The 13,073-nt window shown below is 37.4% G+C and overlaps 1 protein-coding gene across 1 annotated transcript in view; it reads left to right on the top strand.

The window, feature by feature from the left end:
• The window catches only part of LOC107685165 (rab GTPase-activating protein 1-like), a 125,322-nt gene that overhangs the window by 44,631 nt on the left and 67,618 nt on the right, over positions 1–13,073 (top strand). Inside the window, exon 14 of the mRNA XM_016481681.1 lies at positions 4,525–4,675. Within this exon, the coding sequence (XP_016337167.1) occupies positions 4,525–4,675 (151 nt within the window). The remainder of the gene's footprint in view (positions 1–4,524; positions 4,676–13,073) is intronic.

Raw genomic sequence — 13,073 nt, 5'->3', positions numbered from 1 at the left:
CACACACACACACACACACACACACACACACACACACACACACACACACACACACACACCCCATTTCTAATTCAAGAACTCATTCATGTTAGGGAAATGAGAGAGATATTTTAATGTGGAGCACTAGAAGAGAGGGCTGGAGAGACTGGGGGTGGGGATGGGAAAATGGTCAAATTGAGATAAGGGTCTTATTAAGATTATTTCCCGCTCCCATTACTCTTATTGTTGTTAATCAAAACCTCGAGATGAATTCAATTAAAAATCCCAGGAATTTAATTACAGGCTGGCGACTGTCTCTGCACCCTGAAGAACACAGCTGTGTCTTTGTGTGTGTTGTGCTCACATCTGCATCTAGTCTCTAGTTTTCCTCCTCTTTAAACCCTTGGCTTTCCTTGTTCGGAAGCTGAGATTTTCCGTTGGTCTGTTGTTAAATTAAGTGACTTAATGTGCTGTGTATTGAAGACCCTTGATTTAAAGACAAAGCATTTTTCAAACCGTTTGAACTTTTTAACTCGTTTTTGTTAATATTTTAGTAGTTGCTTTTGGCTCTGTAAGCGTCCTTCATAATTGAGTTCATGCTGAGTAATCGACACGTGTGAACATCCCCTCTGGTGTTCTTACAGCAAACCGCTATGATTCCTTCTTTTCTTCGCAAAATGGGCAATAAATATGAAAACTACAGGCAGAGGAATCACACGTGTGAAGCTGATAATGTAACCTAGAGACTTACAAATCGGGTCAAAAGAGGGGTACTAGAGAGTTTATGGGACGTTTGAGAAGAGAATATGATTTTACAGTGTATTTTTGGGCTGTCAAAGTTAACATGCTTACAATATATTTTACTTTATATATTACAAAAAATGCTTAAATTATATATTTAAAATATTACTGAATGAATCTGCCTTGAAACAATTTTTTTTAATATTTTGTTCATTATTTGGTAATATTTATATAAATTTAATAATTTAATATGTATTAATATATAAATTATAATTTTTAAATTGAAAACATTTTTCTTAAAGTTTATGTTAGTGTATAGAAAAATATATGTTGTCCTCTGAATAGATTAATATTATATAAATAAAAGTACATTTTTCCAAATAAAATTATAATGTTTACTTCGACTTTAATTGACAGTGATTATTAAAAAAATTTAATTGTATAAATAACTACATTCAAAAGTTTGGGGTCAGTAAGACTTTTTTTTCCAGCAAAAATGCATTTAATTGATCAAAAGTGACAGTTAAGACATTTTTAATGTTGCATAATATTTCTATTTCAAATAAATGCTGATCTTTTCTATTCATGAATGAATCCTGAAAAAAATGTAGGATGTTATCCACAAAATTATGAAGCAGGACAACTGTTTTCAACATTGATAATAATCAGAAATGTTTCTTGAACAGCAAATCAGCATATTAGACTGATTTCTGAAGGATCATGTGACACTGAAGACTGGAGTAATGATGCTAAAAATTCAGCTTTGATCACAGGAAAAAATTACGTCTTACAGTATATTCACATAGAAAACAGTTATTTTAAATTGTAATATTTCACAATTATCCTGTATTTTTGATTAGTGTAAATGACTTCTTTTAAACATATCTTACCAACCCTATGCATGAAAATCTACAGATGGCTTTATTTATTTGGAGCGGGGTCCCTCACAAGGGGATCATCAAGGATCCTGAGGATCCTTGTCCAAGGGGGAAGTCGTGGCCTAATGGAGTCGGACTCGTAACCCAAAGGTTGCGGGTTCGAGTCTCAGGTCCGGCAGGGATTGTAGGTGGGTTCGAGTCTCAGGTCCGGCAGGGATTGTAGGTGGGGGCAGTGAATGTACAGCGCTCTCTCCCACCTTCAATACCACGACTGAGGTGCCCTTGAGCAAGGCACCGAACCCCCAACTGCTCCCCGGGCGCCGCAGCAAAAAAATGGCTGCCCACTGCTCCGGGTGTGTGTTCACGGTGTGTGTGTGTTCACTGCTGTGTGTGTGAATGTTGGATGGGATAAATGCAGAGCACTAATTCCGAGTATGGGTCACCATACTTGGCCACATGTCACTTCACTTTCACTTTCACATTTTCACTTTCACTTTTCAAAAGTTCAAGTTATTTAAATGCACACAAATTTCACACACATGGCATTTGTGAATAAAATCTCTGTATTTTTGATGAATAGGTAAAATAAGTGACTCTACAGCGGCTGGAGCCCTTGTGGTTTGATGTTAGTACTTCCTGGTTCAAGAACATTGGGTTTAAGGGGCCAGTGCATATTGCATTAATAAACACATTTGCTATTTCCTACGGCAAAAACTGACTCTGCAGACTTTGTATTTGCAAAACACATGTCTCATGCTTTTGACAGTATAATGTCATGTCATAAAAAGAGACGTGGTGCACTGAGCAAAGTTGGAGGAAACCGTTTGCAGTAATAATCTCAATTGAGTTTGTCAGATTTGAGTGATTGGCAGGATATATCAGTGGTAAAAATCCCTGAGGGAAACGGTTTGTGAATATTACAACACAGTGGAATTATGCACTTTCTTTTTAATCAGGAAGGAAAATGGGCACAAGTGACATTTAAGACGTTCCATAAACAAATACAAATAAATGCTGGTAAACGTGCAGACCGCATTCAGAGATTATGCCTCTAGCAGGTTAAGAGTGTCTTATATAAGCCTCTCCTTTAGTAAAGGGTCCTATGGAATAAATCACATACACAAAAGTCACTTTTGTCTGTGTGGCAGGCTGAGTATCACTAATGCATAAAGTGTATATTGTCTCGAGGAGGTCTTGTCCTGTCAAGCTTGCCCATATGATTATTATTGTAGTAAACTAAAACTGAAACTAAATTCAAACCATTACTATAAAAAAAAAAAAAAAATAATAATAATTGTTACTTAATAAAATAAATGTTAAATAAAATAAAATAATATAAAATAAAAATAAATATAAAATGTAATAAAAATGTTTTATTTCAGCTAGTTGCCAAGGCAACATTTCTCCATTTCAAATTTGTGTTTACTTTAACTTGATGTACTAAAATAACTAAAACTAAAACCAAAATAAAATTAATATATTAATAAAAACTACAGTATATAGACACACACAACTATACAGAATCACAAAACTATAGTGGACCCCAGTATCTGTATTGAATGGACAAAAACATTTCAAAATATCTTATTTTGTCTTCAGCAGAGTTGCTGTAATGCTACTCACTAATTCTATGTGAGCATTCAGTTTTGCAATTCTTGTAATTCAGTTTTGTAATTCAACTTCTTGTTGTTTGTATATTGACAGTCACGGCTCTGCATTGCTTTTGGCCATATTTATGAAAAAAGTGTAAAGGTACGGGCACACACAGGCAAAAAGGTCCATTGTCAATATTGTAGCCTTCTATGAAGCACAGCTCAATTTAAAGTCAATTTAAACCAAGCAGCCTTCCGTTGGTCAAAGCGACTAACTTTAACTCATAGCAAAATCAGCTCAGGGAAATCTTTCGCCCTCAGAAATGTCAAATCACATGTATTCCAATTGAAATGACTGGATTTCACTTGTGAAATTTCGCAGAACGGTGATTGTGGCGCACCTGTGACAAAAGGTGGAAAGCATACAAATCACATTTATTTTGTGTTAAAATGAAGTTACAGATTCACAACAAATGAAAAAATGTCCTCATTGTTTCGCAGTGCAGACTCAACATGGTCTTAAAGGGATAATTCACCCAGAAATGAAAATTACCTCATGATTTTCGCACCCTCAAGCCATCCTAAGTGTATATGACTTACTTCTTTCAGACAAATACAATCGGAGTTATATAAAAAAAATGTCCTGTCCTTCCAAGTTTTATAATGGCAGTGAATGGGTGTTGAGCTTTTGAATTCCAAAAAAGTTCGAACATCCATCATAAAAAGTACTCTACACGGCTCCGGGGGTTAATAAAGGCCTTCTGAAGCGAATCAATGCGTTTGTGTAAGAAAAATATCCATATTTAAAATGTTATAAACCGCAATCTCTAGCTTCTGCTAACTGTCGTACGCGTGCTCACGAGAGAGTGGCGTTCCAGCAGATGGCGTAGGTGTAGAGTAAGCTATAGTGAGAATATGCTAGTCTCGCAAGAACCACACAAACGCATCGCTTTACTTCAGAAGGCCTTTATTAGCCCCCCGGAGGCATGTGTGGCACTTTTTATGATGGATGGATGAACTTTTTTGGGCTTCAAAATCTCAACCACCCCTCAGAGCTGTGTGGAGCACTGTTTATGATGGATTTACCCACTTTTTTGGACTTGAAGATCTCAACAGCCATTCACTGCCATGATAAAGCTTGGAAGAGCCAGGACATTTTTTAATATAACTCCGATTGTATTCGTCGGAAAGAAGAAAGTCATACACACCTAGAATGGCTTGAGGGTGAGTAAATAATGGGTAATTTTCATTTTTAGTGAACTATCCCTTTAAATTGCAGTGCTGTAATTCATTTGTAACCATGAGTCCCTGTTGGTATTGTAATGTTTCATCAGGCATCTGAACCTGGCCGTGCGACCCAAACAGCTCCCGGCGCTGGTGCGCAATGGTGTTCCAGAGGCCTTGAGAGGGGAGGTGTGGCAGCTACTGGCCGGATGTCATAACAACGACCATCTGGTGGAGGAGTACCGTACACTCATCACTAAGGTTGGCGTACAGTTCCCACCCTCCATTTCAGTGCACCATTAGATCACATAAGGCAAAGCAAAGAATTGACTCTAATGCATCTTATAATGCATTATCAGTGCTTTTGTTTGGTTGGATCAGAAGTTTTGAACATATATCTCAATGAATTATTCATCCAAATGATTTTTCAACCTCTAACCTTAAGTAGGTATTAGGCCGTGTGTCCGTGTTTTTTTTTTTCCCCTGAGACTATTTTTTCAGTTGTTTTCAATGGGAGTGCTGCATATGTAAAAACACCAGCAGCATGACCAGGCTCAAAGTGTCTATTTCACGCTAAGCACTGCACTTGGCGCAGAGTTAAAAAAAGTGTTCAAATCTGAGGAAAACGCAGCACTTGTACACTGTAGTATTAATGTCTGTACCAGATGGGATCCACAGACTACCACAATACTGATATGGAAAGTAATGGTTAAAAAAACATTTCATTCATGATGCATCTGCCACATTACTTCCACAGACATTCTGTATAATAGCAACCAAAGTATCTCAACTGAAAAAAACTGTGCCTCTGAAGCGGTCTCAAACACTCAATGCTAGCTGTTTTGAGAAGAGCACATGGCCTTTTTTAACTGGCTAAAAATGCTTTGGTGGACACTGGGCAATATGGCCAAAAAATATCACAATAAAATTTTTCATGGCTGTCGATATTGATAATTATCACAATAAATTTCAAATCTTTATTTCTTTAAAGTTTAAAGGCAGATTTTTGCTCCCAAGTGAAAGTTATAGAAACCAGACTGTTAATTGTGGTTTTAAATAGGGATGCACAATATTGAATTTTTGCCGATTTCCGATATGCCGATAATTTTCAACTCATTTTGGCCAATAGCCGATGCCGATATATAATTATTTTTAATTTTGGTTAGTTTTTAACAAGAACTTATTTGTTAGAATTAAACAAACAATAATAAAGTGCTTTTATAATGATAGTACATTGAAGATTTGAAAATAACTATAAATAAACTATATATTAATCACTGCATTTTTTTTTTCAGAAATATCCAGTGGTAACCTTAACATTTTATTTATGATTTAACATTTCTAAATCAAAAGAAAATATTTTAGAGTTTATTTTATCGTTTTATTGAGGAAAATTATATCTCTAATTATCGTTATTGTTTTATCGCCCAGCCCTGACACATGGCCTTAAAGGGATAGTTCACCCCAAAATTTAAAATTTCTGTTAACTAACTTCTGTTAATTTACTCACCCTCAGGCCATTCAAGATGTAGGTGACTTTTTTTCTTCATTAGAACAGTAAAGAAGATTTTTAGCTGAAACTATCGTCCTTGGTGATTCATAAAATGCAAGTCAATAGCTACAGTCACTTTGAGAGTCAAAAAAAGCATATCAGGCAACACAGAATTAATACGTGTGGCTTCTGACGATATATTGAGGTCTTATGAAGCTAGTAATCCATAGTCTCAGGCAAAAAGTTCAAGCCAGCACAGATCTACAAGTTACTCAATCAGAGCTCTTGATTTGGCTGTATATATAAACGATACTCAAACACCAGCTTGTTGAGGAGAGATGTTCTGTTGTCTGACTGATTTTTGGTTGAGAATAAATGCGATGATTAAATTACTGTCAGAAAGTACATTGTAATAAATGGTATGAGCAGGTAAAGAACGTGCATGTCTTTGTATATTCGCAGTATGCTGATTATGTACAGAAATATTCCAGTAGCAACGTCTTTTTCTGAATAAAGGCTGAAACAGAATATGGAGCTTTTAGGAGGAGTGTGCCACTTTATTAGACTGATATGTAGTCCAGAGGACACAGGAAATTTTGGAGAGAGAGGATAGGGATGGGATCAGGGCATGTTGCAAGCCAGACTCGAACCTTACCCAAAATGACACCACAGCTCAATGCATCATGGCTCCAACAAGCTTGTCAAGTATTTTTTCACAACTCTATTCACTGTACAATTTTCAGCATTAAATTTAGTGCATATTTTTGCTTAATGTGACCAACAAATGCCCATTCAGATATGAAAGGGCATCTTTCAAGATTCTAAAGAATTTGGTTTGGATGTCAAAACAGCATTTCTTGGAAAAGGCTATAATTATGTCTCCACTGTACAAGGCAGGAGAGAGTACACATGACACGCTATCATAATACTCTGCATTACTCTGTTTGGATAGAGATGGCCTAAAGTTCCTGAGAGCCGCTCGATAGTCAAGTAATGGCAGAAGCATTTTAGCAGTAGCATTGGATTGCTAATGGCTAAGTAAAGTGTATTAGAAAGCAGGACTCAAGTAAGTTGTTTTCTTTCTCAGACCTCATTGTCTCTTCAGAGCCTGGACATGTAAATGTAAAGTTAAATGTAAAGACATTTCTTTTTTTTATGAATCCATGCAAATGTTAGTCTACAACATCTTTTGTGTTTGTGTGTTGTGAACTTTCAGTTTTGTAACTTGGTGCTTTTCATTCTGGAGTGCTGATTCTGAGCATCCTTCACTTTAGAGAACATACATAAACCAGCAGCAGCATCATATATTCACTATAACTTCCCGTTTAGCAATTCTGCGTGCAAACTCTGTCGGTGCATGTTTTAGTCATGCTACTTGACCCCATGTTTTAACCCGAGGGAGGCATGTCAATGTACTGTATCTTGTCTGTCATTTCACCATGTCCCCAAGGTTCCTAACAGTGGTTGGGCTATTTTCATGAGAACAAGAGCTTTTACTGTGCTGAAGTCTCAGCCTTTTCCCAAACAAACATTCAAAAGCACTATTCTCAGAAATCTGTGAGCCAGTAGTCTGTTCCATTTGTGCCTTAATGTGATTTGTCTCTAATGCGAAAGCTGGTTGTCCCTCGTTAAAAACTTGTTCTTCACTGCACTTCACAACGTTCATTATGGCTTCCTTTATCCTGTGCGACTAGAAAAAGCTTGAACTTCACCCATTGGGCGTAAGTCAAGGGATGTTCACACCGGCAGTGATTTGCAGTGACAGAAGTGACCGTAAATCGTGCATTTCTAGAGAGAGATGGTGATTTGGAGCGGAATAAGTGAGGCAGCTATCAAAGCGCGTCAAAACTAAGCATTACAAACTGTAAAATGGAAACGTTTATGTGGAAAATTTACCATCAGAAGTTTATCTAGAAAATATCGGTGATCGTTTTCTTTTCCAGAAATCCATTTAGCAACAAATATAGAGAATATTGCATACTAAAATGAAATGAAAATCACTGTTTTCTCGTCATCTGCCAGTTTTTATTTTTTTTTGCAGCAGCAGGTGTAGTCTATATTATTGTATGATATTATGTAAAAATATTTATGATGCCCAATATATTGGTACCATATTGGTGATTTTATTGATTGACTGATTGATTGATTTAAATTAATTCTTTTAATTGACTGATATTAAATATTTACATACTAAGTATATTGAATACTTACTTTCACATTACCTTTGCCATTGTCTAGGACTTATTCAGAGTTAATTTTTAATAACAATAATAATTTAATAACATTGTTAAATGTCTTTAGAAGAGATCTGTCTTTCATACTCTGATACATTGATGTGCTGGCTAATTTTACTTATAGAGATTATTGCTTTTAATTTAGGGTCTTTTTATTCAAAATTGTAACTTAATTAATATTAAAAAGCAAAAAATCACACATTTATTGGTCTTAACGTCAAAGTGAATATAGGGTTATCGCTATCTGCCAGAATTTCAATATTGGTGCATCTCTAATTAAAATAAATAAAATAATTATGAAATAAATTAAAAATACAGTAAATATGGCTGGTAAGAAATATTTAATGCTGGTAATTGGCATTTGTCGCAAAAGCTTAATTTTGGACTGCTATGTGGACTTTAATAACACTAAGGTTGATGATACACAGGGCAACTTTTTGAGCAATGTTGCCATCAATGGGGGCCCACGACCGATCTAAAGTATCCAGATAGAAATGTGTTACCCATTCTCAATGGGAAAGTGCCCAAGCAACATTGCTTAAAAAAAGTTGCCCAGCAAAATTACTCAAAAAGTTGCCCCGTGTATCATCAGCCTAACAGGTTAGTTTTCCTGAAACATGCATTGAACAGCTATATCTAGAGCTTGCTAGTTAGGCATGCTCACAGTGATTTCACTGGGCACGGCCATGTCAGCTGTCATTATGCAAAGAAAACATCCCGCAGCACTGAGGTCCCAGGTGGCTACAAGATGTTCCTCTCTCCCACCCACCCAAAGTCCAAATAAACTAAATGTACACACTGAGTGTGTGTGAGATTGTTAGGACAACAGCCATGCTGAGCAGCTCCTGCATGTATAGGTTTGTTTCTCATACCATGCTAAACAAACCCATTTTTGTATCACTAAAGTCCTTCTAAAGAAGAGAACTCTGCCAAAATTTTAACTCGTTCCTTTTCCGCTGTTCATCAATGTTATGTCAAAGTTTTGTGTGTCTTGTACACAAAGTTTCATTACATGAAAACAGAACAGTACGGCGTAACAGTAAATAATATCCATGAAAATTTCCTGATCCAACACTGGCAACGCTGAAGACCAGCATGTTTATGTAGTGATCCAGAGTTATCATTTGTGTTAAGGAAGAATTGGTCATGACGCGCAGGTTTTACCAGTTCTTGTGACATATAGAGTTGAATGAATACTGTGAATACTCAAAGATTTCTTTGTTCAAGAGTTAGGAAAAAATCACTTGTAAAAAAAAAAAGGATGGTTTGGAGTTTTCTCTGGATGGTCAAATCCACAGTGTAGTACCAATTAAGTGAAGAGAACTATACTTAGAAGCCATCACCAACTTCCTAGAAATAATCTGGATTTTATATTATATTTTATATGCCATTAATGGGTTATAGCCTATCCTAAAACTTTTCCCATCTGTCTCGAAGAGCATGCAACTTTGGATTGGTTACATTATCTATGTCATGGTCAAAACTGAGAGCTTTATCAAGCAAAACTCTTTAAACTCCACTTCAACAGAATACAAATAATATCTTGCTTTTTTGCCATTCAGATTTTCCTAAATTTTACATTTTTAAAATGTAAAAATATAATTACAATAATTATATTAAATGAATAATAAAGCATTATTGTTTTTAAAAAAAAGTTAACATGTATTATTTATTGCATACTAGCATTTTATTTAATCTTCTTATGAAAAACAATTTTTACATGCACTGTGTTGTTTTTTGTTTTTCCTTACACGTTCTATTATGAGAGGAGATTATACAAGACAGACCTGACTGTAACCTTCACTAAGCTGACTCACAGACAGCCTTTAGAGTGAAGCCTGGATTGTTTCCACTCATCTAGTTATCACAGACCTGCACTTTTCAACGTCTGCCCTCCTAGAGCTCTAGACTCTGATAGAAGAGGGCTAAATTGATCCCGCGTAGGCTTGTTCCTCTCACATTGCGTAATTAGTAATTAATTAGTTTTCTTAACCTTATAGCCAATTCAGAAGCTGCAGCTGACACTAATGTTTTTTCAATAATGACAGACGTTGAACCAGGAAAGTTGTGAATTTTTTTTTTTTTGTAACACAACAAATGCTCTCTATGTTCCTTATGATTTGCTTTGTACGTGCGTGTTTGTGGTTGATGCCTGGGAACCATGGTGATTCATTTCTTAAAAGCATTGCACAAAGAATAGCCATGCTCTCAGAGTTTTGCCATTGTGTTTAATTCAATGGAGGCACTGACAGCCCACATTTCTATTTTGAGTTGTTATCACGGAACTGGCAGGCTGCTCTATAGTTCAACGCTTATGGCAAGTTAAGCAACAAAGGGACATTGATGAAACAGTCTGTCTCCGCTTCCAATAAACATTTTAGTGAGAAATATAGAATTTTCAGATTGTTTTGAGAGATAGACCTCTCTCTGATATTTTTGGGCCAAATGGCTGGATTATGACAAGTGTTGATTTTCACCAGGGCTGGGTCATAAATACAGGACACGTCTTAACACCAGGACTCGAGTGATGACAAGTTTGATTTAGTTTTACTGAACGCCTTCACCTTTTCCACAGTATTACTCAAGTACTACCACTCTTTCTAACCCCAATGACTTTTCATTTATTTACACTTGTTGCCATGGAAGTGACTGGTACAGTACCAGTACTATTAAAATGTGAGGTTTATAAAAATGACAGATGGTTGGGTGTGAAATTAGTCAAAAGATGATGTTTGGAAAAATGTCTCAGTGTTGTTTTTGTCCATACAATGAAAGTCATTGGGGTCCTATGTTGTTTTGGGGTACTGGTGTTCATTGTATGGACAAAAACACTTGAAACACTCTTCAGAATATCTTCTTTTGTGTGCCACTTAAGAATGTAAAAGGTTTGGAATGGCATGAGGTTGAGTAAATGATGACAGAACTTTAATTTGTGAGTGAACTTCCCTTTATTACTTTAGGGAAAGGTTAGGGATTTGAACAAAAACTACTTTAAGCATAAGCAAAAGTAATAGTGATGGTTGATTTTGCAGGCCGGCTAAGGTAGATCAGCTTTAAGTTGGTCCGAACATGCTTTAAACCAATGGTTACCATTTGTTCCTGGAGCCTCACCAACACTGCACATTTTGCATGTCTCCGTTATCAAACTCACTTGATTCAGGTCCTGAAATGGGACAAATTTGGGACAATGGCCAAAAAATGGGACAATGGAACATGCAAAATGCGCAGTGTTGGTGGGGCTCCAGGAATGTGGTTTGGAATGGGAACCATTGGTTTAAAGCATGTTCGGACCAGCTTGGTTGGGAACTGCTGCTTTAAAGGGGTCCTATTATGCTTTTTCACTTTTTCAACTTTAGTTAGTCTGTAATGTTGCTGTTTGAGCATAAAAAAGATCTGCGAAGTTACAAAGCTCAAAGTCCACAAAGGTAGATATTTTATTTAACAGAAATCACTTTTCAAAAACTACAACGAACGACTCGTTTGGACTACAACGCATATTTTCCGGGTTTTGTGATATCACAAATATCGACGAATGGGACGAGACCTGGTTGAGCTGCACTAGAGAAGGCAACAAGTGTTATCACTATGTCGGTGACACGCTAGCTTTCCCAAGGCAGGCGAACTAAGGCCCAATCCCAATTCTACCCCTTAGCCCTTCCCCTTTCCCCTACCCCTCCGTTTCGTGCGTTCACGTGAAGGGGTAGGGGTGTCTCAATTCTCTTTTGGTTGGAAGGGTAGGGGTAGGGGAAGGGCCAGACAGCCCTTCAAACGAAGATTTTTCGGGACCACACTTCAAACGAAGGGTTATGAATTATCTCAGCGTAAACCGGATTCAGGGGCAACATGGCTGCCCGAGCGAACAAAAAGACACATAAATGTAAGCATTTTTGGCATTAATAAAGATTTTAACGAAAAATAATCATTTGTTTTGTTACATTCAATCGTGAGTTCATATTTACGGTCATGTTACTCAAAGAAATGTTTGCAAACAAATCGCTATATTTGCTAACTAACGTCATATCATTATAGACTGCACGTGAAAATATGTTGCGTTAGTGCCGCAACATATTTTCATGTCTGATCAGGGCGATAACCACCGTAGACATTGAAGGGGGCTAGTCCCCCCAATAATTAGAAATCGCTAATCCCTTTTCTCAAATATTGCCAATTCCAGAGAGAGAGAGAGATGAAAGTTGCGTTTATGCGCGTCTGTGCGTTTCTCTTTTTAGAGTGAGTTTGGTGATGGGTGTGTGTTCTCTGCTCTGTCTCCTGAAATCCACCACCAGCTCCTTGGTCTTGTTGATGTTGAGTGAGAGATGATTCTCCTGACACCATTTAGTCAGGGTGCTCACCTCCTCTCTGTAGGCCGTCTCATCGTTGTCGGTGATCAGGCCTATCACCGTTGTGTCGTCAGCGAATTTGACGATTACGTTGGAGCTGTGTGTGGCTGCACAGTCATGTGTGTACAGGGAGTACAGGAGTGGGCTGAGGACGCAGCCCTGAGGAGCACCAGTGTTGAGGGTCAGCGGGGATGAAGTATTGTTGCCCATTCTGACCACCTGACTTCTGCCCGTCAGGAAGTCCAGGATCCAGCTGCACAGAGATCTGTTTAGTCCCAGATTCTGGAGCTTCTCAACAAGTGTGGCAGGCACTATGGTGTTAAATGCTGAGCTGTTAGTGCCGCACATATTAGTGCCGAAAATATGTTGCGTTAGTGCCGGATATGTGTGTGTGTGTGTCAGTAAGCAGCGCATTAATATAGAACGGTAATTAAAGGCTCTAATGCACACCAGCACACCAGCATAGGTGTGTGTATTGTAGGAGCTAGACGACATATGATGACGTATGACGGCATAGTAGTTGTGTCCCAATTCTTAGGGGAATATTTTCACCCCTACCCCTTGACACTCTGTTTCAAGGGACAAGGGGAAGG

Source organism: Sinocyclocheilus anshuiensis, unplaced genomic scaffold, assembly GCF_001515605.1.
Source record: "Sinocyclocheilus anshuiensis isolate Anshui unplaced genomic scaffold, SAMN03320099.WGS_v1.1 scaffold914, whole genome shotgun sequence".
NCBI classification, from domain to species: domain Eukaryota; kingdom Metazoa; phylum Chordata; class Actinopteri; order Cypriniformes; family Cyprinidae; genus Sinocyclocheilus; species Sinocyclocheilus anshuiensis.
The sequence above is the reverse complement of the archived record's forward strand: the minus strand, read 5'-3'. Positions and strand labels throughout refer to the sequence as shown.